Source organism: Carettochelys insculpta, chromosome 1 (genome assembly GCF_033958435.1).
Source record: "Carettochelys insculpta isolate YL-2023 chromosome 1, ASM3395843v1, whole genome shotgun sequence".
Classification (NCBI taxonomy): Eukaryota; Metazoa; Chordata; order Testudines; family Carettochelyidae; genus Carettochelys; species Carettochelys insculpta.
This window is the reverse complement of record NC_134137.1, coordinates 254,187,671-254,215,296: the sequence shown is the minus strand read 5'-3', so window position 1 is coordinate 254,215,296 and position 27,626 is coordinate 254,187,671. Positions and strand designations below refer to the sequence as shown.

Sequence of the window (27,626 nt, the reverse complement as noted above, 5' to 3'; positions counted from 1 at the left end):
GCAGGAAAAGCAAAAGCTTAATTTCTGCCCAACTCCTTTCCAGATTACAGAGCGTTTCTATTCCCTATACACAGTAGGGAGAAGAGGGTAAGAATGTTGAGATTTCCGACATGAAGATAAGCCACATAAGGATTAGGAACCAGACTGAAGGCCTTTCCCATTGAGAATTATGTGACTAGAAACCAGGTGTATTAACTACAAGGCTGCCTGGCCCTCCAAGGACTCATTTTCCCTTTAACAGCAGAAGCCAACTTGTTCACAATACCTGCACGTCCACTCTCCTGATAGTAGTTCTCCATGGATTTGCTCATTGAATGATGAATTACAAATCTCACATCTGACTTATCAATTCCCATGCCAAACGCAACTGTTGCCACTACCACCTGAGGAATACAACAATTAACCATCAGAATACAGATGTATAGTTTATTTAAATCAGGTAAGTCTAGAGAAATAATGGTATACCTAACCTGAATTTCATTGTCTGCCCATCCCTTGTGAACTTTGGTCTTATCTTTGGGATCCATATTTGCATGGTAAGCACCTGCCTTAATTCCCAGTTTCTGCAAACTAACGGTAACTTGCTCTGAGTCCTTCTGTGAAAAACAGTAGATAATTCCTGTACCAAAAATGGAGGGGGGGGGGAAAAACACATACACCCTTTTATGACAATGAAATGTTAAAAAAAGTAAGTCAATTTCATGTTGTGCAAGTTGCAGGATTAATAAGCTTGAAGATAACTTCCTCTGTATGTCCAAAAGGATCTGATAAAACATGGGGACAACGCAAAACTCCATATCACTGACTCATTAATAAGCTTGGCCTTGTGTAAAGAGCCTGTCTAATGCAGAAAAAGTATTGCAGTTCCATCTATTCCAATTTTGGACTCTCTGCTTAGATAGCAATGCCATTCATAACAACAAACATCATCTCCACCTAGCTTTCATATAGCACTTATCAGTAGACCCCTAGATGTTTTACAAATGAGATCCATATCATTAGCCCATTTTATAAAAACAGGGAAACTAAAAGGGAAATTAACTGCCCAATGTCACTTAGTAGGCCACTGAAGTGTGTCACAACTAAATACAAAAATTAAACAGTTTAACATAAGTATTTAGAATGTGTTTTACAGAGCTCTTCAAGATGAAGGTGCCCATTACCTCCTCTAAAGTCTTAAAACAAAAGGAGTGGCTAGTGGGTTACAAATTGTTTTCATAGACATAAACCCAGTCCCTCTCTTTATGATTTTTAGCGTCTAGTGCAGTTATAAATTTAAGTTCCCAGGCTCCTCATTTGAAATCACTGAGAGGGTTTCTTTTTGAGGATAAGGACTGAGGGCAAGATGTAGAGTCATTGATTGTGAAAGTGTTTATTTACAGGTGATAAACACCTTTTTGTCATTTAACTGTGTGAATTAATTCAAGGGTGCATAATTGTCTGGTTTTGCCCACATAGTTATCAGGATGTTTAGTGCTTGGATGAGCCATACCACATGATGTAAGACCCATGGATTTTGACCATTGTAGCAGTAAAGACAGATGCAAAACCTGCAGACCTGTTTGTCTGGCAGGGTCCAGTGCAGTTTTGAGACAGCGTGTCCTGGTCTGTGGGCAGCACGGCTCTTGTGATGAGCTCTGAGCAGTTGACAGGTTATATGAAGGCAAAGAGAGTTCAGGATCCCTATCCTGAAGAAAAACTGTTGTGCAACCCCCCCTCTGACCTTCATGCACTTAATAATTAAGGCACTGGACTTATTACAAAAACATACAACCTCCCCATCCCCTTTTTTGTCCTATGAGTTACTAGGATGTTAACGAGAACAACAAGAAGTCCTCTGGCATCTTATAGACTAACAGATATTTTGGAGCATAAGCTTTCATGGGCAAAGACCCGCTTCGTCAGATGCATGGGGGAGGGGGCATTTCCCAGAGGGGTATTTAAAGAGTGGGGTCCCAGCAAAACGGATGGCCAAAGCTGACAAGGTCTATTCAGCAAGGTGGAAATGGCCCCTTATCAGTAGTGTGTATCAAAAGATTGAGCCATCAAAAGATATATACTACGGATAATGGGCCATTTCCACCTTGCTGAATAGACCTGGTCAGATCTGACCCTCCCTTTTACTGGGACCCCACTCTTTAAATACCCCTCTGGAACCCTGCCCTCCCCACTCATGCATCTGATGAAGCTGGTCTTTGCCCATGAAAGCTTATGCTCCAAAATAACAGTTAGTCTATAAAGGTGCCACAGGACTTCTTGTTGTTCTCGAAGATACAGACTAGAACTGCTCTCTCTCTGATAGGATGTTAATGGGCCATTTCACCTTGAATGATTCCTCAGAACATGTGCTTACATTCATTCTTTTATTTAGATACAAGATTCTTTCCCAGCTGTGCAAAAGAGTTCTATGTAAGCTCAAAAACTGGTCTCTCTCACCATCAGAACTTGAGCCAATAAGAAATATTCATCCTTGTCTCTCTCTTCCTTTTCCAAACCACTTTTGTTGTAACAGTATTTCGTAGCACCTTTAAAACTGCTTCATAATACAGTTCAAGCAATTTTAAGCTACCATTCAAGGGAACCTCAACATTTTATTATTGTATGTATTGGAGTGGTGTCAAAAGACCTACTCAGGATCAATCAACAATGAACACACACAGACAGGTGCAGGCCTGATTACAATCTAAACATGAGAAGTAATACGGGACGATACAACATTGAAAGTAAATGTCTTATTACTTTTGTTTTGCTCTTAAATTGGATGCTTAATGGGAGGGCGTCTTGTAAAGAGAAGTTACTCACCTGTAGTAACGATGGTTCTTCGAGATGTGTCCCCTTGGGTGCTCCACAATAGGTGTCGGGCTCGCCTGGCACCACAGATCGGAATTCTTCTAGAAGTTTCTGTTGGATCGCGCATGCGCCAACACGCGCCGCTCCCTTGCGCGCCCCCGGCCATGTGCGCAATCCAGTCCCCGCCAGTTCCTTGACCAACCGCCTCGGATGCTCCTGAAAAACACCAAACAGAGATCCGAAGCAGGGAGGATGGGCAGGTGGTGGAGCACCCACGGGGCCACATCTCGAAGAACCATCGTTACTACAGGTGAGTAACTTCTCTTTCTTCTTCGAGTAGTCCCCGTGGGTGCTCCACAATAGGTGACTACCCAGCAGTAACCCAAGTAAGGAGGTGGGTAATCGATTCATGTGCAGCTTGCCCCCGAGAGGACTGCTGTCGACAGACGGGTATCCTCCTCGAATACCCGATGTAGGGCATAATGCTTGGCGAAGGTGTCGTAGGATGACCAGGTCGCCGCTCTACAGATGTCTTTTAACGCGATGCCCTTGAAGATGGCTGTTGACGCCGCCACCACCCTGGTGGAGTGAGCCGTAGGCGGGGCCAGCAAAGGGGTCTTTCGAAGCTCGTAGCACATTTTTATACAGGACACAATGTGCTTTGAAATTCTCTGTGAAGAGAGGCCTTCCCCTTTTGACCTGGGAGCGAGAGACACTAGGAGCCTGTCCGTTTTCCGGAAGGACTTAGTTCTGTCTATGTAAAAGGCCAATGCCCTTTTCACGTCTAGGAGATGTAAGCGCGCCTCCTTGCTGGAGCTGTGAGGCTTTGGGTATAACGAGGGTAAAACTATTGGTTCGTTAAGATGGAACTCCGAGGAAACTTTTGGAATGAAGGTTGGGTGTAACCGTAAGGTTACCGCCTCCTTTGAGAATACTGTGCAGGGGAGCGTTGCCATCACTGCTGCAAGCTCGCTCACCCTGAGGGCTGACGTAATCGCAAGGAGGAAGGTTGTTTTCATCGTAAGGAGTCGGAGGGGTACCGTGGCTAATGGTTCGAAGGGTGGTCCCAATAGCGCGCTGAGCACCAAGTCCAAATTCCACGACGGCGGAAGTGGTTTTCGAGGGGGGTAAAGGTTTACCAGCCCCTTCAAGAACCTTGTGACGATAGGGTGGGCGAATACAGTGGGCCCCTCCTCTGTATGCCGAAAAGCTGATATAGCAGCGAGGTGGACCTTTAGCGAGGATAGAGAAAGCCGGTCTCGTTTGAGGTCCAATAGGTATTCTAGTATTATGGTTATAGGAACGTCAAGGGGAGCTAACTGCTTGGCAGAACACCAGGCTGTAAATCGAGTCCATTTCTGTTCATAAGTCCTCCTGGTGGAGGTCCTTCGGCTACACTCCAGGACTTGTTGTACTCCCTCCGTACACGTGCTCTCTAAGGCGCTGAGCCATGGATTAACCATGCTTGTAGGCGCAGACCCTGAGGGTGCGGGTGCACTATGGACCCCTGAGCCTGCGTGAGTAAGTCCAGCGCCACCGGTAGCGGAGGTGGTGGACGATCCGACATGTGCAGAAGCAAGGGAAACCACTGTTGCCAGTCCCAAGTTGGGACTATGAGTATCATGCGAGCTGTCTCCCTTCTGGCTTTCTGCAGAACCTTGTGGATAAGCGTTGTGGGGGGAAACGCGTGGAGTAGCGGGCTCTTCCATGAAATCATGAATGCGTCCCCCATGGACCCCCGCCCTATTCCTGCTCTGGAGCAGTACTGGGGACACTTGTTATTGCACTGGGTGGCAAACAAATCGACTTGGGGAAACCCCCATGTACGAAATATGTGCCGTAGCAGGTCGCAGCGAATCTGTCATTTGTGCGTGAGTGCGAAGCGCCTGCTCAGCTGGTCTGCCTTCACATTGTGAGCGCCCGGCAAGTACGAGGCTTTCAACATTATGTTGTTGGCAATGCACCAGTTCCACAATTGGACTGCTTCCGCACATAGCACACGGGATTGTGCCCCTCCTTGTCAATTGATGTAGAACATAGTGGAGGTATTGTCGGTATTGATCCCGACTACTTTGCCATGCAGGTAATCTCGAAAATGTCTGCACGCGTTGAACACTGCTCTGAGCTCCAGTATGTTTATGTGCAGTGTCTGTTCCGCAGGGGACCATAGCCCTTGCGTCACCTTGCTGCCAATGTGCGCTTCCCCATCCTATGTGGGAGGCATCGGTAGTAAGAAAGATAGAAATTTGTGGTTGGTGAAAAGGCACCCCCACTAGCAGATTCTTGGGATTTTCCCACCATGCTAGGGATCTGCACACCTTCATCGTGGGCAACACTACCCTGTGGACAGTGTGGGATGCCAGTTTGTAAACACTCGCCAGCCAATGCTGCAGGCTTTGCATGTGTAACCTGGCATTCTGTACCACAAACGTTGCTGCTGCCATGTGCCCCAACAGCTGCAGGTACATTAGGACCGGCACCGTGGGGCTGTACATCATGACTTGCACCAGGGAGTTGATGGCGCGGAAGTGGGTGTCGGGTGGGTATACTCTTGCTGTGATAGAGTTTATGCATGCCCCTATGAACTCTATATCTTGTGTGGGTTCAGTCTTTGACTTTGTGAGGTTGATAACTAGGCCTAGTGAAGTAAACGTGTTCGCAGTGACGCGTATCATGCGTAAGACCTCTGCCTTTGAGGCCCCTTTCAGCAGACAGTCGTCCAGATATGGGAAAATAAACACCCCCTGTCTGTGCAGGTAGGCTGATACCACTGCCAGGGTTTTGGTAAAGACTCTGGGTGCCGAGGATAGGCCAAATGGAAGAACCCTGTACTGGAAATGTTCCTTGCCGACCGTGAAGCGGAGGAAGCATCTGTGTGCCGGGTGGATTGTTATATGAAAGCAAGCGTCTTGCAAGTCAAGGGCTGCAAACCAGTCTCCATCGTCCATTGCCGTAAGTATGGAGGCAACTGTGATCATCCGAAAGCGTTGCTTGTGCAAGTAACGGTTGAGGCCCCGTAGATCCAAGATCGGCCTCCAGCCTCCTGTTTTCTTCTCTGTTAGGAAGTAGCATGAATAAAAACCTTTCCCTTGGAATTGTTCCGGCACTCTTTCCACCGCCCCCATGAACATGAGGTGATCTACCTCCTGCTTGAGCCTCGCCTTGTGGGCAGCATCCCTGAGATAAGGCCTGGCGGGAGGCTTCGTCGGTGGAAGTGACTGGAAAGGGATCGTGTAACCCGTGGCTATAATTTCTAGCACCCATTTGTCTGTGGTGATCTTTTGCCATTGGGAGTGGAACGGTTTGAGGCGATGATGGAACATGAAATGAGAGTGGCTTTGAGCGATGGTGTTGATAGTGCAGCCCCCGACATACCCGTCAAACTTGCTGTCTCTGGGCCTGCCCCGAGGGTGTACGGCTTTGTTGAGAACGTCGCCTGGGAGTCCTGTATTGCTGCTGCCGTTGATGGCGCCTTTGGTCGTAGCCTCGCTGATATTGAGCACGCTGTGGTTGGTAAGCGTAGCGTCTCTGCTGAGGATAAAATTTCTTCTTCTTGTATGGGGGAGTATAAATACCCAAGGTCCTAAGTGTGGCCCTCGAGTCTTTGCTGGAGTGGAGGACCGAGTCGGTTGAGTCCGCAAACAGCCTTTGCTTATCAAAAGGGAAGATCCACGATCTTCGCCTCTAGGTCCCTGGGGATACCAGACGTCTGGAGCCAGGATTCCCTATGCATTACCACTGCTGCAGCTGTTGAACGTGCCACTGTGTCCGCCACGTCCAGGACAATCTGGACTCCCGTCCGCGACGCCGCATAGCTCTCTTGGACAATCGCCTTTAACACCGGCTTCTTGTCCTCCGGGAGTAAATCCATGAGGGGAGTGAGTCTAGAGTAATTGTCAAAGTTGTGGTTTGACAGATGTGCCACGTAATTTGCCACTCTCAATAATACGGTAGAGGAGGAATATATCTTCCTGCCAAACAGCTCTAGCTTCTTAGCATCTTTATCCGACCCCCCCGACTTGTACTGAGACATCTTCGACCTCTGCTGGGACGATTCGACCACCAAAGAATTCGGTTGCGGGTGACTAAAGAGGAACTCCATGCCCTTGGCTGGGATGAAGTACTTCTTATCCGCTCTCGTTTGTAGGTGAAATAGAGGCCGGGGTCTGTCATATGTTAGTGGCTGACTCCATAATGGCTTCGTCCAGCAGGACAGAGATTTTAGATGAAGCCGGGGGTCTCAAATTTTTCAGGAGTTTATGATGCTTCTCCTGCACCTCTGCTATTTGAATGTCCTGCGTGAAAGCTACTCTTCTGAACAGCTCCTGGAATTGTTTAAGGTCATCCGGGGGGTGGGAAACATCCCCGGGGACCATGGCCTCATCTGGGGAGGATGAGGAGGAACTACTCGGGCACACCTCCCTCAAATCCTCTAGCTCCTGAGTCTGGTGATATACTTGCTCCCTGGAGGACTGTGAAGGGAAGTCTCGGGATTCTGGACCTAATTGCCCCTGAGACAACTGTGTTCCCGTCCCAGAGCGAGAGTGTACACGGGAGTATTGACGAGTAGCAGGGGAGGACCTGCCCTTGGATCTAGACCTGCGGTGTCTGTGTTCAGCATGATGAGGACGACCATAGCAGCATGGGCAAGGGCCCAGTGATGGAGACCTGGACCACGATCGGGGAGTGTACCCATGATGTCTGGGAGAGCGGGACCTCCGCGACGACATAGACAGTGGTGAAGCTGGTTTGTGATAGTACTCAAGGGGATCCATGCCCAGAAATGGTGAAGGTGGCCCAAGCCACGGCGAAATTGGTTGGAGGAACGGAGAGGGAAGCCCTAAATAAGCCGGTGGAGTTACAGCCCGTCGGTGCAGCGTGTATATCTTGGAGGGGGGGGACTAGGAGATAAGGGCAGCACAGCCCTGCCTGGAGATGGACTGAGGTGCCGAGTTTTTGTTTTTGCCCTGCCCCTCCCCTGCGGGGTGGGCGCCGCCCCTTCCCGTGCCAGGGATCTTGGCCCCGTTGTCGGCGCCGCGCTGGGCACACTCAGCTGCGGTGCTGCACGGGTAGTTTCATCTGGCGTCGATAGGCTCCGTGCCAGGTGCCCCTGCGCTGTCAGCGCCGCGGGGGCCAGTGCCACATGCTTCGGTGCCGCCAATTCCGGCGCTTGCCTCACTGGCGCTCGCGGCACCTTCCGTGCCACCTGTTGTGTAATCGGAGGCTCAGCCTCTGCCACGTGCGCTGCTGCGGGGCCGCTTTCATGAGCTCGCAGCTGGGGGCTTTGCGTTCCGCTGGGCCCGCCAGCAAGGATCGAGCCAGGGAGAGTTTCCTCCTCTTCTGCACAGAGGGGGTCAAAGAGGCTGCCTTCCTTTTATGCAACCCAGAGGGCCCTTCTGTGCGAGGCTTCTCCGGCGGTTCCGGCTGGACAGCCTTATCAAACAAGATCATTTTGAGCCTCATCTCTCTGTCTTTCCTGGCCCTGGCCCTGGCTGTAAGCTTAGCGCAGTGGGAACACTTCTGGGTAACGTGTGACTCTCCCAGGCAGCGAATACATTCACTATGCACATCAGAGGCCGGCATAGCCTCACGGCATGATTCACACTTCTTAAACCCCGAGGAGGCCATCGCGGTGAGTCTTTACTGTTAATAGGGTACTTAGCCACTAATCAGTGCTTTCTAACCCAAAATAACATTCACCAGCCTGCGGGGCAGCGGACGGCTTAACTAGCCTTCTTGTCCACCCCTCTCTCCTTTGTTCCTCCTCTTTCTTTTTTTTTTTCTTTTTTTATAGTGACAAAAAACAAACAAACAATCTTATCTGTCTCTGGCTTTAGCCGGAGCGGATTCCGTCTGCAGCCGATGGCGGTTGAGAAGGAACTGGCGGGGACCGGATCGCGCACATGGCCGGGTCGTGCAAGGGAGCGGCACGCATCGGCGCATGCACAATCCAATAGAAACTGCTAGAAGAATTCTGATCTGCGGCGCCGGGCGAGCCCAACACCTATTGTGGAGCACCCACGGGGACCACTCGAAGAAGAATGATGAGTACTTGATATATTTTGGGAATACTCTGGAGCAGTTCCATAACACAGGAGGTTGCTTAAGGTCTCTTGCAGAGGTTTCACTGGGTTGTATACTAATTGTTGAGTTATAGAGAAATTCAAGTAACCAAAAAAAATGAAGGCATCCATTCATCCAGACCATCCTAGCAGCTTTAGATACATTTTCTAAAATTCCTGTTACTGAGACCCTCTCCCCTACCTACTTTTATTAAAAATCATGAATTTATCCACAGGAAATAGCAAAGTGATCAGTTGTGGGTAAGAGCTTATATTACTCAATTCAGACAGCTGGTCCTTGATCCTGATCTGAAAATGTATGAGAGGCATGTAATAAATTAAAGATCCTATATTTTCAGAATTTACAAGTCAACTATCTTATTGTGAAATCTGGATACACGGTGGCTCTCTCATTTGAGGAGCTGACCAAAGAACAGCTTAAACAAAATATTTAATTTCTAACAAATACATTTTTGATTCAAAAAAAGATGTTGATTAAAAAATACAGCCAATGAAAAGATGGGAGAGAGATTTGGACAAACAAGTTGATCTGGAGGAGTGGGCCTTTATATGGAAAAGGGGATATTCATCTTCAATTTATAAAATTCACTGTATTGACAGCATTTCATTACAGTTAACACCCACCAGATTTTTGTTAGTAGGGAGCTGATCTGTCAGGGAGGTTGCAGGGAAATTGAAACATATGTGGTAACATGGTGATTACGTCCAGGAATCAGATTATTTTGAGAGGAAATTTAAAAAATCGTCTTATAACAAGATGACAGCTTCAAAAATATCCCACCCTGCCTTATGTAATACTCTAATAAAGGATCCACAGTTTACATAAAATGACTATTTATTTATTGTTAGCCACTTGATTGTCTATTTCACATTACAGTAAGGTCTCAAAGTACGCAAGGGTTTGGTTCCTGTTAGCCCCACATAAGACTGAATATGCATAAATTGGGTCTCCCTATAGAAAACTATTGTATACGGAAAGTAAAACTTTGCAAACTCCTCTAAACCATGCACGTGTTCTTATAAATTTTATTTGTGTCAATTAAATGTACATAAATCTTAAAGTGTAAGGCTGTGTCTACACTAGCCCAAAACTTCGAAATGGCCATTTCGAAGTTTACTATTGAAGCATTGAAATACATATTCAGCGCCTCATTAGAATGCCGGCAGCTGCAACACTTCGAAATTGAGGCTGATCACCGCCACGCGGCTTGTCCAGACGGGGCTCCTTTTGGAAAGGACCTCAGCAACTTCAAAATCCCCTTATTCCTATCTGTTGCTAGGAATAAGGGGATTTTGAAGTTGCTGGGGTCCTTTCAAAAAGGAGCCCTGTCTGGATGAGCCACGTGGCAGAGAGCCGCATCAATTTCGACGTGCTGCAGCTGCCGGCATTCTAATGAGGTGCTGAATATGTATTTCAGCACTTCATTAGTAAATTTCGAAGTTTTGGGCTAGTGTAGATGTAGCCTAAATGTTATAAAATACTGTGCCTGGACACTATAATTCTTATATAAAAATCAAATGGGGCTTATCTGAATGCAAGATCATCCATTTCTCTTCATGTGATGACGACGACGTAGCCCGATGTACAGTTCAATGACAGATGAAGACAATGATGAAGTGCAATATATAGCATGATGGAGGCTTTTTATTTCTGATCCTCCTCCTCTGACCCCTTAACAGATGGGAGGTCATTGGGATCCACTTCAGAGGAAAGTAGAGGTTGTGAAGCTCTCTTGCAAACAGGTGACGCAGACATTGAGGCAGCAAGAGAATGCAAGGCTTCAACTAGCACAGGCAACGAAGCAGGAGAATGCAAGGCTTGAGTTGCGACAGGTGTTTTGGTCAGTGATTTCATAACCTTTTTTCGTGCAGGCAACAAAACAGGAGTGTGCAAGGAGGTTCCGTCGGCGATGCGGTGGGAGACTGTGCGATGGTACAGCTTGGCGAGGGAGATCATGTTCTTTGCAGTACTTTCCTGAAAAACATGGAGATACGCAGTTGTTTCTTCTTGCACTGGAGTTCTCTGAACATCTCCCTTAACAGGAAGAAACATCTGTTCACTTCCTGAGTGATCTTTAAACTCCTTTCCATCGAAGCATCATACTCCTGCACCTTGTCAGTTAGCTGTTTAAGCAGCTGAAAGACTTTGCTGAACTTATGGAGGTCCCATGATGCCTGCTCGATCTCTTCTTCCTCTTCTAATTCTTCCTCCTCCACACTCTTCATGGTCTCTTCCCCATCACCATTTAGTAATTCTTCTATATCGTCCTCTGCCATGTCATTGAATCCTTCACTGCCTACCTGACAAGCAATGTTAACCATCCTCTTGACTTTGTCATCTACCTTGGGGAAGCCTGTGTAGTTACTCACAGCTTCCTCCCAAATATTCTTTGAGCACCCATTCACAGTTTCAGGCTTAAGTTCCTCCATAGCCTCCTTGACATGCGTAATACAGTCCCAGATGCTGAAGTTCTTCCAACAATGGCTTACATCAAGCTCAGGATCAAGATCCATAGCAGTTCAGATGTGGGAGAAGATGAGGCAAGTGTAGATAGCCTTGGATGTGCGTCACACCTTGGATAAGAGAGGTAGTATTGGGAGGAAGGAAAACAACTTCCACATTGGGGTGTGCAAATTGTAGAGACTCAGGATGCCCAGGAGCATCATCTATGATGAGCTGCACCTTGAATTCCATTCCCTTTGCAGCCAGAAATTTTTCTGCTTCAGCAACAAAACACTTGTTGAACCAGTCCAAAAATATCTGTGCTGTTACCCATGCCTTCTTATTGGGCTGTCAAAACAAAGGGAGGAGGTTTTTATTCTTTCCTTTCAATACTCTGAGGTTCCCAGAGCAACACACATCCCAGGCTTGATCACATGCCCAGTAGCATTGCCACAAAATAGGAGTGTAACTTTATCTTTTGATGTCTTAAACCCAGTTGCCTGCTTCTCAGCCTTTGAAATGTAGGTTCTACTAGGCATTTTCTTCAAGAAAACGCTGGTCTTGTCTGCTTTAAACACATGTTCTGGTCTATATCCCTTCTCCTGGATCAACTTCTTTACTTCTGCTGGGTATTTTTTGGCTGCAGTATGGTTGGCAGTTGCCGAATCCCCTATTAACTGTATGTTATGCAGCGAGTATTGGGTTTTGAATTTTGCCAGCCACCCTTTACTTGCTGAAAATGTTTTCGTAGACACGGTAGATCCTTCACCACCCATGGATTTCTTGAAGTGCTCATACGAAGAGAGAGCTTTTTCCTGTAACACCCTTCCATGGCGCACACTTTTTATTCATGTCCTCTAGCCATAAATTTAAGGCCTTCTCAGTCTTAATAAGAATTGGATCCCGCATGTGTTGAATCAATTTGACTGTTGCTGGTGCACTGTCTTCCACAGCTTTGCGTATTTCCCCTTCACGAATTTTAACAGAATGCACAAAAGATTCGTTCACGTTGAACCGCTGTGCAACCTCAGAGTTCAATGCGCCACTTCTTAATGAGTCCAAAATCTTGACTTTTCTTCAAAGGTTCTCACAGTATGAGCTTACCTCTTCTTCTCACTTTCAACACAACTAGCTCCGCTACTTATTTTCCTGTTAAGGCCCATGATTGCAGTAAAAATCACTAACAAAGAAAAACCTTACAAGAGTATAAGAGGGAGACGTTCGTGGAATAACAGCATGAGAGAGAAAGAAGATGCGTAGTCCAATAGTCCGTAAGCTTGCACACTAGCATGCGAGATTCTTATGTAATTTATTAAGGCAGACCTTTCAGCAATAATCCCAACACAATGAACAATCTAAATAAAAGTATTTAGATGATAAAAAAAATATATATTTTATTAAGTATAACAACATGATAAATACACACAAAACATGCTAGTTGCGTGGACTTGTTTCTTATGCAGGGCAAAAGATGCTGGATGATGGTAGTCTCGCTTTTCTTATGAGAGAAGAAAGTTGCTGTGTGGGTAGACTCACTTTCCAAGTGATGCTAGTGAGAGATGTTGGGGGTGAGTACTGTACATTTGCTTCTCGCCCCATGCATAGCACATAAGTACGGATCACGAGCATAAGCATGAATCGGGAGGGTCAGCCATGCAAGAGCGGGGTTGCGTACTCTGGATTCACATGCATTGAGACCTTTCTGTATTGAAAAGGTGTGGGTCCTCTCCTCCCCACATAGAATTATGGCTTAGCTCAAAAAAAAAAAAACTGCTGTCCTTGTAGTTAAAAGTTCTCATAAAACTTATACACAAGATATGCCCCAAGAAGAGGACAATTATTTAGAAATTTAGTCACTGTTTTAACATATGCAGAGGAGGAGGAGGAGGGCTCCCCAGATAGCAAGTCAGAACCTTTAGCCAGGTTCTTTGAATATTAACTGGATCCTGGACAAATGATGTACCATTTATTACGTTATCATTTTATTGTAACCTTGCCTTTAATAAAAAATTGAAAAGAATTAGTTTATATATTGTTTACCTGAGAGTCCTTTGTATCTTCCATTGATGATCTTAACAATGTCCTCAATGAAGTCCTCGCTGTTTGAAGGTTTTTGACGAACCTGAAAAACCACACACACACACACACACACACACACACACACACACACACACAGGTAATTTATACAAAGAACTGTTAAGGGGTCATTTAGCCAACTTCTTATGCTCCTCATAATACAGTAAGCCCATTATTCACCCCTTGAACTAAATTTAAATCTGTTCTACAATTTAAAGATCCATTACAACTAAATAAGCACAAACAGATGCTTTCCAGTGAAAAATGCGAAACAAACCACATAAGTTCATAACTTTTCCAGACATTTGCACTGTTTTTTCTAAACTAAAATACTCGCTGTAGTCGACAGTGCTTGCCTCCTGCCATTCAACTGTGAACATTTTAGTCTGCCAATCTCCACTCATGATATATGGAGCTTCCTAAGTTCTACGAAAGGCTAGGGTGCAAATTTTAGCAAGAAGTTATGGTGAAGCACTAAAGCCCAGCTCAGATGCTAAGTCATTAAACAGGGAAGGATAACGTCCAATATTACTAATCACAAAAGCCTAAAATTCAGTATCAGTACTAGTATACAACTCCTGGTTCCCAGATGCTGCTTAGAACCAAGGTGGCAAAAATTAGTTTGAAACAAACAAGAACAACAACAAAAAAAAGGAACATTTAAGAAAAAACAGACCACGAATCCAAATTCTCACACGACAAGAAAAAAAACTAATCTTTTAGCATTCTAGTGTTTACAATTATTTCTGTCATACTCCTGAGTCCTATCCTACTTTGCTAGGTTTGGAGCCCGCAGTCTCCACTTCTTCGCCTTTCCTTTTCTGTCATTCCATCAGACAAATTCAGAGTGAAAAAATTCAAAAGAAATTAATTTGTCAGAGATTTAGCTTTGAAGAATCCTGTGAGAATTAAACATTTCCCCAAAAAAAAAAAAAGTTAGCCACTGTTTGTCCTCAGGATGAATTAACTATTAGAACTATATCTTCTGACAAATAAATCACCACCATAGAAAAAAATGGAGGAAGGAGAATATTCTCAAAAGGTACCCAGGGCAGGCAGAGCCCAAGCTCTGAATATTTTAAAAAACAACCATAATTGTTACTGGTACCCTCATTCTGCCCTAGAACTATAAAATGAAATTTTGTCTTACAAAAAGCGGAACATAGTGACTGTTCTGTGTTTGTACGGCACCTAACATAATGGTGTGGGGGTCCATAACAAGGCCTTTGGCACTACTCCAATACAAATAAAATAAATACATACCTCATAATAAAGATTGGGCCTATTGAAAGAGGCAGTAAAAGTAATGCATTTCTGAACACACAGAATTTTCTGAGCATCCTTCAAAACATGACTTGTTGCAGTTGCAGTCAACCCAATCAAAGGAGCATTGGGAAACTGTCGTTTTAAGATACCAAGTGACTTGTAGTCTAAACAAGAATAAGAGAAAAAAGATTTGGTTTCTTACACCAGCAATGCTACATTAATCAGTACCATATTATCACAATCAAATCAGATCTCCTAGGAAATTGAAAATGTAACCCACAGTTAGAGGTCCCTAACGTAAATGGATTTGGGCCTTTAGAGAAGGCCATAAATTATTTGTGAACAGTAGTAAATGAAATTAAAAAGCTTTCAGACAATGTACAAGTATTTTCTGTGTCGTGCATTGTGCATACACTTAGCTATGAAAAGAGAAACATTTCCCTCATTTCAAGTCTAACTCATCATTTATTTATACTTGAATAACTTTGCATATGTATTTCTATATGGGCATACCAGGCCTGAAGTCATGTCCCCACTGACTGCAACAATGAACTTCATCCACAGCAATACGAGTGAGTCTCCCTGCTTGATACGCTTTCTCCAGTTTCGACATAAACATTTTACTTTTTGCAATTTTCTCTGGAGTAACATAAATGAGTTTTAGTTGTGAATTCTTATCCAGCATTTCAGTGTGAACCCACTTTACGTGTTCCTGTTAAAAAACAAAAAAGGAAGCTGGAAACCAACCAGAAGATCATGCACCTGTTCCTTTATGCAAGAATCAATTGTGGCTCAATGCATAAAACGCTCTGCAACACCCAACATAAGAATTTCCAAATGATCTGACAATATCTATGTAGATATATAGAGATATAAATTGATGTTTCCAGAAAAAATTATTACAATTGAAGTCACAGATTTTAGAAAAAGGTAGCAAATACAATGTGAATATTTGTACTGTATTAGTTAGGGTTGTCTTCTTTGTCAAGTTTCCCATGTCAACCACGTCTGCTGCTATATTTTGGGAAAAAATCTTTGTGCAAAGTACCCCAGACTGTACTCTTTATTTTTTAACCCAATTTTGAAATTCGTTAGACCACATCAGACCCTTAATCCATTAGGTCCAGTGTCCTTCCTCTCAAACTGGCCACTATTTGATGGCAGTCAGCAAAAAAAACTACATGCACAAGCTCTGTTTAACTAGAAGGATTTTTCAGCAGGAGCTTTTGTTGGCAGTATCTTCTGACAAATCTTCTGTCGACAGAGCATGGCCAGACCACCAAAGTGGTGGTAGCAGTAGTAGTAGCAGCAGCATCCTTCAGTCTATGTAGACTATGGATAGCGCCCTTCGTAGTTCTGTTTGGCATCCTCATTTGCAGCGTCGGCTGTGACTGTGAAGACCCACATGACAGTGACATTCCTTGCTGCAGGAATATCGTGGAAAGACAGAGTGTCCAACACTACCGTCCTTGAGCAAGCTGGAAACCCAGCTATGCACACCCTCCTCAGGCAGCGGCAGCTTCGCTGGCTTGGCCACATCCACAGGATGATTGATGGAAGGATCCCAAAAGACATCCTGTATGGCAAGCCAGCCTCTGGCAAAAGACCAAAGTGGACCATCAGAGCAATCCACTCTGTTGACAGAGAACAGCCAGACTGCCCAGTGCTCTAGCAGCAAAATGGCCGAACAGAACCACAGCAGACAGGGTTATCCGATGTCCCAAAAGCCCCTTGCATTGACAAAAGGCCCCCTGAAATGTCCAGACTGGATTTTTGTAGAAAGATTGCCATCAAAGGAAGTGTTCTTCCGCATGGCGAGCAGCATACAGCTGTCAACAAAAGTGCTGAGTTCTGTCAATTTACAGCTGTTTTGCTGACAAAACCCTGTAGTCTAGATATAGCCTCACAAAACACTTCTCCACATCAAAAAGTGCAGCCAAGAACTTGGACAATGCCATACCACTGGGTGGGGAAATCCTTTCTGCCCTGTGTGGTAGTCAGCTTATAGCCTAAAACAAGAGACTTGATTACATGTATTTGAATCTGAATTACTAAACATTACTAACTGATGCAATAATGTGCACCTTCTTTTAGATCCAGAAATTCGAGAGATACAGCCATAAAAGAGTCACTTTAGCATCAAAAATATGTATCATCTGCAAACTATTTTTCATGTCACTAATGCAGTCCCACAAAATTCTATTGACTTCATCCAAGATTTTGTCTTGTTTTAAACAGAATGAACCTCTCTAATCCAGAATTCTGTGGCCTGACAACATCTATGGTCTGGTGGGCAGCAACTCTGTGGGTGCTCCAGGGCTAGAGCACTCACAGAGAAAAATTAGTGGGTGCAGAGAACCCATCAGCAACAAGATTCCTCCTCTGCCCTCCTTCACTCCCAGGCAAGGGACTCTAAGCAGCAGGGACCCCACATGGTAGCAGTGCCCCAGGCGTGGGGCCATACTGGGCACAAAGCCTAGAGCTGCTGCAGTGCTACCCACACCGTGACTTTCAAACATCTATGGAGACCTACAGACACCCTACATTGATCTCCCCTGTTTCAAGAAATTCTTTGGTTCAGCACGTATCAGGTAGTGAGGGTGCCTGCTGGACAACAGAGGTTAAACCTGTACATTCAATTTAGATTAACAATATCTTGAGTAAAGATTGCAGGCAGATTGTGTTCCTTGGCTTATGAATTTGAGATATGAAGCTGAGATAGTAAGAATTTCCACATAATGTTCATAAACAAGATGAATAAAAGGTAACAGTGTCACATGACAGTTAAACTTACCTTAGTGCTTGAAGCATTTAATAAAGTTGCAGAAATTCCCAGCTGTTCCAAAACCATTAGCTGATCTTCCATAAGTGATATCAAAGGACAGATCACAAGTGTAAAACCTGAAACAAATACTCCTTCATATTACTTTTCTGAAATATTTAGCTCACACCATTTTTCACTTGGGACTGAACTGAAACATCTTGAATGCAATAAAACAAATCACCACATAACATCTAGGATATCTGTCCAAAGAAGATCAGGTATACTACAGCCATGTAAGGGGCGGGGGGAGGGGGCTAAACAATATTAAACAATAAATTGTCTCTTTTTATAAAATCAAGAACAATAAAAATGGTTTCACAATTTAAAAAAATCCCAATAAAGCAGCTGTTTTTAAAATACATTCCTCTGCAACATCTGAAAAATCAAAGCACTGTACCACTAAGAAAGTGAAACTGAGAGAAACAGAAGTTCAATTGGCTTCAATGATTTACTTTGCATAAACTGAAATTCAAGAAACAGAGCAAATTTAGCAGGAAAAAAATTGGGTTTTAAAATGTCTCACTTTTAATTAGCTAAGGTTGTTGATAGGAACTTGGACAAATAAGTTTGTTTAGAGCAAGGTTACGCTTTTAAGCCAATAGTGTCCCTTTAAAGTGAAAACAAGCAGAAATATCTTTTTAACATAGTTTGTCTCTCCAAAGTGTTGTTCTTTCTTTCTGTTCCTGGGGAGTTATGTTTCTTAGCATTACACAATTTTATTTACAGTAACTAAATAATATAGCATTGCATCTCTACAACATGTATTACATCCCCAACAATACAAAAGAGAAAAGCAAATGCCTTTGCTTATACATGACCTTGATTCTCATATACCTTCGGAACATACTGCAGGTAACTGGTAGCACAGACTCTTTCCACCTCCAGTGGGCATGACAAGAAATATATCCTTTCCTGCCATTGTAGCATTGATTGTTTCAAGCTGCAGAGACCTAAACTTCCGGAGCTTAAAATTATTATGAAGTGCAGCTTTGATCTTCTCACACCACGGAAAGTCTGTAAAAAGAGATAAAAATAAACTAGGGCATCTAAATCATAGAAAAGAAAGCCAATATGGAAGAAATTTTTACCAACCATAGTGTGATGTCATATCAGGCCAAATTTTCAAAAGCCATTTTTCAAGTCACCCATAAGATTTGCACACGGAAACTAAGGAATAGTGTTCACAAGTATACAACTTACATGAAAATATTTTACAGACTTTTTGAAAGCATAAATGTGAGATGTCTCCAGGCTTAGGGATCTATTCACCCTGTAATGCGTGCTAATCAAAGAAACTAGGTACTATACAATAAAAATGCTAATCCTTAATTCAGAATATTTGTCCAATGAATATAAACAGGAAAAAAGCAGGCTATTTGGTGTGATGTTTTCTGATATGACCATAAAAAACACTGTTGCCACCACTATCACATTAACTGCAACAACCTAAAAGTGTGTTGACTTACTTAATTATCTCATTAGTTGTTAGCCATGTAAACAGACAGTTCCTGTCTATGACTAAGGCTGGTGATTGGCTGATCAAAGGGACTTAACATGAATCTTAGTGAAATCATTTCATTATCTTTCTCTTTAAAGTCTGATAAAGTGTTTAATGGATAAATTGCCTTATGTTAAATACCATGCTTGGGAAACAGAAGGTTACATCAAAAACCTATCATTTGCCCAGGATGACCAATGAGTCCTGATCCTGCCATCTCAGATCTACGCAAGGTTTCATGAAGAGAAACCTGAGCCCTAAGGATTTAGGTCCTAGTCCTAAATTGGTACACCATGAATGTGATATTGGACACTGGACTACACTGTATCTCCCAAATTCAAGAAGAGTTCTTTGCAACTACAAAGCTCACCTTCTCTACTACAAATCTGACCTTAAAACCGTACTCATGTCGGTATTTATACTGATCTCATATCCAATTATTACAAAATAAGAGTAAGTTTACTTAAGAATTGGCCTTAAGTGTACATTTAGGATAATATCTGAAATATTCATTGATCTGGGGTAATGAGTTCAGTCCTTTGGGACTGGCAGATCTTTATTTGACTTGGGTGTCTGGGTGGAAGCCTATGATTGGGTTACTTTAAGGGAACTGCGTCGTTGGTGTAACCAGTAAGGAATGATAGGTGATTGTTTTGTGCTGCTTTGAAAAATTTAAGTATTAAAATAACCACCAGCTTTGAGGAGTGGCTGCCCCATACTTGCAGTTGACCCTGAGTGACCTCACTCATATGTGACAGTCAATGTTTACAGGATTAGGTCCTTTAACAGTGCCTGATTCTCTAATTATTTTTCAGGGTGCTCTTAAACCAGTGTACCTTGAAGTAGAAGGCAGATAAACAAGCAAAATCGGGGGAAAACATACAAGGAGGAATACATTCTTTTAGTGCCAAGCAGAGCCAGAGTTTACTCACCTGACCAAAACTGTCCCCCTCAGGTGATTCAACCTCAAATGACTACAACTGATGATTGGTAAAGCTGGGGTTTGAATTTGTCCAAGTATACTTAACAGATACCATCACCCACCCCAAACAAACAAAGAAACAAACAACAAAACAAAAACAAAAACACACCAATAGCTTTAAATTCTCATTATTAACTTCAATTTCCCTAACTATAATTTCATAACAAGCAAAGGAGAACACAGATGACAATCAGTTATTAGAAGAATCAGTCCAGCAGCGCCAACATCAGTCCTCAGGAATATCTAAGTAAGCAAATACTTGCTTCACCCTCCAATTAAAATCTAAGGACAACTAACTACCCAAAGCCAACAAGAAAAACTTCTTGCTAAAAACAAATGATATAATAAAAGAAATTATCCACATGGAAAAAACAAAAAGCACCTCCTAATGAAACACAGGTGAGCCAAAATTCCATATTCTAACTTTCATTATCTCATCCACATTGATAATTCTCAGTACACTCTTCACATTAAGAGTGTGTCTACACTTGCATTCGTCTTTCAAAAGACGTATGCAAATGAGGTTTATTGAACATGCAAATGAGGTATAGCTTGCATATTTGGCACCTCATTTGCATGTTCTAATTTCAAAAGAGCTTCTTTCAAAAGAAGAAAGCCAATGTAGACGCTGCTCTTTCGAAAGTAAGCCCATCTTCAAAAGAATCCCTCTTCCCTTTATTCAATGGGAAGAAGGATTCTTTCGAAGATGGGGTTTACTTTCGAAAAAGCAGAGTCTACATTGGCCGCCTTCTTTCGAAAGAAGCCGTTTTGAAATGAGAACATGCAAATGAGGTGCCAAATATGCAAATTATACCTCATTTGCATTATGATTTGTCTCATTTGCATACCTCTTTCAAAAGAGGGATGCAAGTGTAGACACATCCTAAATGGCATTACTTTTAAGTCAGAATAAAGATGAATTAACAATAAATTAATATGATTTTGTCAACCTTGTTTGCTCCATGCCTCAGCTGATGTTTCAGTTTCTTCACTTTCCCCAGCTTCTGAATCTTCTGATAGTTGTTTTATTTTATTCTTTAACACCGTCTTCTTATGAATAAGCTCTTGTTGTCTTTCCAGGAGTTCCTGAATCTGGATCTCCACAGCCTGCAGCTCACTGTCAGTGGAAATCAGCTCCTCCTTTAAGACTGAAGTGAGAATCGGTTGGGGGGGGGGGGGGGGGGGCGGAATATGAAATGTTGTGAAACGTATATTTTGCGAATTACAACTTCATGAAAGTAGCATGAACATTAACATGTCATTCTCAAATATTCCAGCCAGCTCCAAATTGGATGCACAAGCTCTGTCCAGCTGCTCAGGGAAAAGGTCTCTCATCAGCAACAACATTAAATTCCAAGTGCGGACAGTGCATTGAGGATGGAGGTAAGGAAAGACAGGGGACATGTCAAAATATACGGACTACAGTCCAAATTCTAGAAGAAAATCTGCAGAGCTTGAATTCTGTATAAATCTGTGAGCATAGAAGTCATACCTTTTCAGGAGTACAGATGTAAATTTTCTTTTCTGTGTCTAAGCCAGAGTAGGCAATAATTTTTGATGGGGAGGCGGGTGGGCAGCACAACAAGAATTTGGAAAGTGGTCAAGGGCTGCACTTTTCCAGGATATTAATGGAGGAGTTACAGGGTCTGGGATGAAGGTTGGGTGCATAAGAGAGCTCGGGGTAAGGGATTCAGCTGGCTGCTCTGTGCCTGAATTGCCCACAGGCTGAACCCAGTAGCTTGGCATGCAGGATTCCACCCGCTGGCCATATCTTGGCAGATCCTCTCTCCCCCTCCCTCCCCCTCCCCCTCCCCCCTCCCCCCCCCCCCCCCCCCCACACACACACAGAGTCTAAGCATACGATTGGTTGAACTTCTCTAGCCCTGCACCCTCGGGACCTGACCAGTACTGAATAAGAAAAATTGGCAGCCCAAAAGAGTAACATTGTCTAGCATATTATCAATACTTGGACTGGTTACTGGGCTCTTAGCTGTAATTTACACTTAAATGTCTTATAAATAACAGCACTCAATACAGAGCAAGGACTGGTGCATGTAAACAAACTTTATGGAACCATCCTTTGCCACACCCATGATAAGTGGTCACCTTGCCAGCTAAAATCATGCCTGATTATGTATGTTGCCAGACAAGAGAGTGCCAGAATAGAAAGGTTCAACCTGTAGTGTGAACTGAAGTCAAATGTTCAGTATCTGGATTCAAGGCATTTACCGTTTAACTAAATAATTCATAATCTAATTTACTCCATTAATGTATCAGTGTTTCTGAGACAGTTTGCAGCCCCATCAGATAAAACTACACCAACATACATTTTTCAAAAATGCTATCCTTTGATCCAAATATAGCAATCAAGCTGCAGCTGAAGTTAAGACTGTGTGCCAAAATCCACACTGCAAATTTGCTGGAAAGAAAACAAAATGTGGATGTTTTCCTTCCAAAATACCCAAAGGAAGAAGTCAATGAAACAGACTAGTGGCCTGTGAAAGATGTCCTTAAAAAAAATCATATTTGAAATTGTTAGAAACCAGGTAAGCTTTTACAAAACGTCCAAAATGGAATATGAAAGAAAACATGATAAAATTATAGCAATTCAAACCATTTTCAACCGGAAGCAAATGCACAAAGTTGAAGTAACAATCAATGAAAATATAGTTTTCTAACAAATCTGAGAGAACTAGTTAAATGGTGGAGGAATGAATAATTGCCATCATAATTCTGGTTTACCTGAAATGGTTGTCGTCATCTTCAAAGTTGAAAGGACTTCTCCTTTATTAAAAATTGCTCCTTCAGCAAACAATTCTCTCTGAAAAAACAACATATTTTATCAAAATCTGTACAAATCTATTTAATTACAGGAAAGAAATGGGGGAAAATTACATCAGCTGAGGTATTAGATAATGGTTAACCACTTAGCCAAAGGGCAAGCTACATAGGACAAAGAATTATAACCCAATTACAAAGGGAGACAGCTGAACTGGAGTTCACCTACAAATTTAATACTATCAGCTTAGGACAGAAAAAGGATCTTAATTGGTTAACACCCTACAAAGACAATCTCCCCCTCTTGATATTCACATCCCCACAACAAATGCTGAAAATGAGATACAGCCACACTGACTTGATTAGACTCATTAACATTCGTCCTACATTTAGAAGTACTTCTTTTGTTGGTCTTACATATACCCGTTCCAGTAATTTCCACTCCAGCTCATCTGATGAAGTAGGTTTTACCCAGGACAACTTGGCCATGTCTACACTAGCCCAAAACTTCAAAATGGCCATGCAAATGGCCATTTTGAAGTTTACTAATGAAGCACTGAAATACATATTCAGCACTTCATTAGCATGTGGGCAGCCGCGGCACTTTGAAATTGACGCGGCTTGCCGCGGCACAGCTCCTTTTCGAAAGGACCCTGCCTACTTTGAAGTCCCCTTATTCCTATGAGCAGATGCGAATAAGGGGACTTTGAAGTAGGCGGGGTCCTTTCGAAAAGGAGCCCCGTCGGGACGAGCCGTGGAGCGGCGAGCCACGTCAATTTCGAAGTGCCGCAGCTGCCCGCATGCTAATGAAGCGCTGAATATGTACTTCAGCACTTCATTAGTAAACTTTGAAATGGCCATTTGCATGGCCATTTCGAAGTTTTGGGCTAGTGTAGACATGGCCCTTATGTCCTAATAAACACGTTGGTTTTCTGACGTGCCACAGGACTCCTCATTATTTTTAAAAATAGGGCGAGAGCAATTCTTATCTGGCAGCAAAACTACTAAGTGACCCTCTATAAATTCCTGTCGTATTATTAACAAAAGTCAACCTTATTAACTGGACATCAGTTTGTAGTTTCTTGTAAAATCACACTGAATACATTACATTAAATTATTTGCCTGCAATTCCACTCAATTTGCTAAATACACATACAGCTTTGTAGAAATTCCTCAGATCCTGTCAGCATTCACAATCCCCTCTAAGGGTGTCACACATTTCCTTCAACAAAGCACACTGATGTTACCATAAAAAAATTAATTCACAGGGAGACGTCTATGATAGGATACCTAGCACATTAGCTAGATTTTCAAAGTAAGCTTTTTGTCAGTTTGTCTCCTGAGTCAACTCCTACAGCAAGGGTGGCCAAGCCACAGCACTTTGAGCAAAGAAATATGGCTCCTGCTCAGAGCCATGCACCCGGACTGCTTACCACCACGCTGTACACGTGCCCCAGCGCTTGGAGGGAGAAGTGCAGTGTGGAACTGGCGCTGGTGAGCCCTAGGCATTGGGTTAGAGCACAGAGGCGGGGTGGTGTCTGGCTCTGAGGGAGGGCAGGGGTACTGGGTTAGAGCAGGGGGCTGAGGGAGTCTGGCTCAGGAGGAGGGGATAGGGATTGGTTTAGAGTGGGAGAGGCTGGGAGTGCCTGGCTCTGGGGGAGTGGAAGGGCACTGAGCCATGTATTATCTACATAAATTATGTAAATATGGCTCTTTGCACTTTCCACGGGTATTTTAGCTCTTAGTCTCTCAATGTAACCATAACACCAGAATTAATTACATAGTGACCCACTAAAAACCATTGAACCATGGTTCCCAACCTTTTCTCTAGTGGGGACCCCTCAATCACCTCTCAAAAACCATTCATGAACCTCCACCAAAGCCAATTCTAGCTGCTATGTATAATTCATTAAATGAAAAGGGAAAACCAACAGATTTTTGGATAGTGATTAATAACATCATTGGAATATATTTCATTTAAAAATAATTAGAGATTATAACTTTCCAATTTATTTAAAAAACTTATTTTCTATGAGCATTTTTATCTTTTATCTACTTTTTCCATGGTCTCTTAGCAATACCCTCGTGAACTGCCCCCCAGGAGTCCGCAGATCCCAGGTTGGGAACCACTGCATTGAACCATCATGATATGACATAAGACAGTTTGTTATTCTATAAGAGAACAAAGCAAAAAACCTCTTATATACATTTTTAACAAATATATTTAATGATTTTCCTTTTGTTATAGTATGTAAGAAAGTAATACAAAATTAAAACATAAAAATAGGATGGCCTCCTTGACCTAAGCAGGAATACTGATTTGAGGAGAAGTAAAGGAAAAAAAATTCTCCAGCAGACTTTTATTGTTTCTTCCTAGAAATGGAACATGAGATAACATGACCAATGTATGGAACAATCAATATATCCACCAAAAATACATTGTTTTATCAGATGATGGATTCAAAATAACTAAAAGGAGCTCTATATTGGAAAGAATCTGATTGTTGTATAGAGTGCTCATACACATAGAACAGGTGGCAATGTTCAGCCTCTACTATATCTGATCAGAAGTTTATTAATATGAAATTGACGTAATCAATGGGATAAGCTCCCCTACTTTGTTATGAAAGAAATGGGAGCTCTGTAGACGGACGTACCAAATTTATTCAATAAACAGGAGTAGAATGCGCAATTGTAATGCAAGCATCGCTGCCAACACTGAAATAAGCATCCACCTCTGAGAAACAGTTTGGCACCCATAAATGATTCAGTTCTTGGCTTCTCTGCTGATGCTGTCAATGAGGGTCCTATTATTAGTTGCTTTTTCTGTAATGCAGATGCTAAGGAACTGAACAAAGATCACTGACTAATTTCACAGGTACCACTGACTAATTTCACATACAGCACTGAACAATCTTCAGACAGTGACTAGTTTCACTTACAAAAACACTTATTAAAACAAAGTCAGCTTCACAAGAAAGCTGTGGCTTATCAACCTGCATTAGATAATATAAAAAAGAGCAAGCTGTGATGTTTAGGATCTCATTAAAACACACTGCAAAAAACAGCAACAAAAAACAAAAACAAAAACAAAACAAACCCCAAAACAAAATACGCTTGTAAAAATTAAAAGGCTTACAGTAGAATCTCAGAGTTACAAACACCAGCATTATGAACTGGGCAACTGATCACACAACTCATTTGGAACTGAAGTACAGAATCAGGCAGCAGCAAAGACTAAAACAAAAAAAGCATACTGTATTTGCTTTTTTGGTTTGGTCTTTGCTGCTGCATGATTGAAGCTAAACTACTTAAAAAAAGGAAAGCAGTATTTTTTTCTTTTAGTAAAGTTCGAACGATGTATTAAGTTAATGTTCAGTCAAAGACTCTTGAAAAAGCAGTTGTAATGTTTTGCTCAGTTCAGATTACTTCAGCGTGATGAATAACCTCCATTCCTGAGATGTTCATAACTCTGAGGTTTATCTGTACTTAAAAGTAAAACCATTTAAGCATTGGTCAACGGCGAATAAAAGGAGCATGGCATGTGGAGCAATCTCATAATAAGACAATGATCATTTCAAAGGTTAAAAAATATTTTCAAAAGTGAAAGAAAGTGTTAAACTATGCGCTCCACCCTGTGTAGAGAGAGGCAGCTGAACATCCCAAATAGGCTAAGTATAGGCAGATGATTCAGCTGTATGCAGGAAGTTTATGTGGAAAATGTGCATCTGGCAAATTGTACCAAAATGTTCATGTAGTGATTCATTGGTGAGATTCCTGAGGGAAAAGATGGCTAAAATCACAGCAAGTGGAGTACAGGACAAGTACAGGCCACAAAAAAGGAAAAGTGAGGGCTAGGTGGCTAATGCCTATATAAATTCTCAGCTGGGTTACCTGAAACTGTTAGTAGTAAATAGCAATTAAGTGGTGGGGCATTTTGGACTATCACACCACCTGTGTTACACAGCATAGGCACCAACTCAGTGTGTGCTCTGAGGCTGCAGTACCTGGAGGGGGGCCCCCACGGGTGCAGTGGAAGAGCAGGCTCTCAGTTGCACCAGCAGTCACCTACCAACCCCCTCCCCTCTCTCCCCAGCACCTCCAGCCTGTCACAGATCCACTATTTGATAGTGGTCAGGGAGCAGTAGGGCAGTGGTTTCCAAACTTTTTAGCATCATGCCCCCTTTTTGATTTTTGAGAACCCTCACGCACCCCCACCTCTTCTTTACCATCATCCAACCCCTGCTTTAACAAAAAATCTAATTCATAATTTGAAATAAACACAAAAGCTGCATATAAAAATGTTATTTAAAATTAAAAATAAGCACCAATAATTTTTTGGCCCTTGTTGTTGCCTGGTGCAGCCCCAGCTAGCCAGCTGCCTGAGCCCCGTGCCAGACTCCAGAGCTGCTCGTGCCAGCTCCCCACCCGCCTGAGATGCGTGCTGTCAGAGCCACTCACCCGAGCCGCACACCCTCGGGGCCAGCCACCGGGGCCAGCCGTCCACCTACGCACCAGCTGCCTGAGCCCTGTGCTGCCAGGACCAGCCGCCCACACACCAGCCATCAACCTCAACCAAATGCCAGCCTCCCAAGTCATCTGTCTGACCCCCACACTGCCAAGGCCAACAGCCCACCCACCATCCCACACCACCCGAGCCCCATGCTGTTGGGGCCAGCCGCCCGTGCCACCCAAGCCCCATGCTGTTGGGGCCAGCCACCTGAGCCTCGCACGTCCCACAAGCTGGCCAGCTGCCCAGAGCCTGCAAGCTGCCCGCCCGAGCCCCTTCCTTGCCCTCCCACAAAGCCAGGCACCCCCAGCCCCCTATCTAACCCCATCCTCCTCCCCCACAAACCACAATCACTCTCATTTGCAGAAAGCAGCCA

The 27,626-nt window shown here is 43.3% G+C and overlaps 1 protein-coding gene across 2 annotated transcripts in view; it reads right to left on the bottom strand.

The window, feature by feature from the left end:
- Window positions 1–27,626, bottom strand: part of RECQL (RecQ like helicase) — a 44,387-nt gene that overhangs the window by 14,966 nt on the left and 1,795 nt on the right. For both annotated transcript variants that reach the window (XM_075004873.1, XM_075004883.1), the window contains exons 2-10: window positions 22,705–22,783; window positions 20,913–21,110; window positions 18,317–18,496; window positions 17,453–17,559; window positions 15,172–15,370; window positions 14,656–14,822; window positions 13,357–13,438; window positions 471–619; window positions 266–383 (exon numbers count right to left, since the gene is read on the bottom strand). In XM_075004873.1, coding sequence (XP_074860974.1) covers window positions 266–383; window positions 471–619; window positions 13,357–13,438; window positions 14,656–14,822; window positions 15,172–15,370; window positions 17,453–17,559; window positions 18,317–18,496; window positions 20,913–21,110; window positions 22,705–22,783 — 1,279 coding nt within the window. The remainder of the gene's footprint in view (window positions 1–265; window positions 384–470; window positions 620–13,356; window positions 13,439–14,655; window positions 14,823–15,171; window positions 15,371–17,452; window positions 17,560–18,316; window positions 18,497–20,912; window positions 21,111–22,704; window positions 22,784–27,626) is intronic.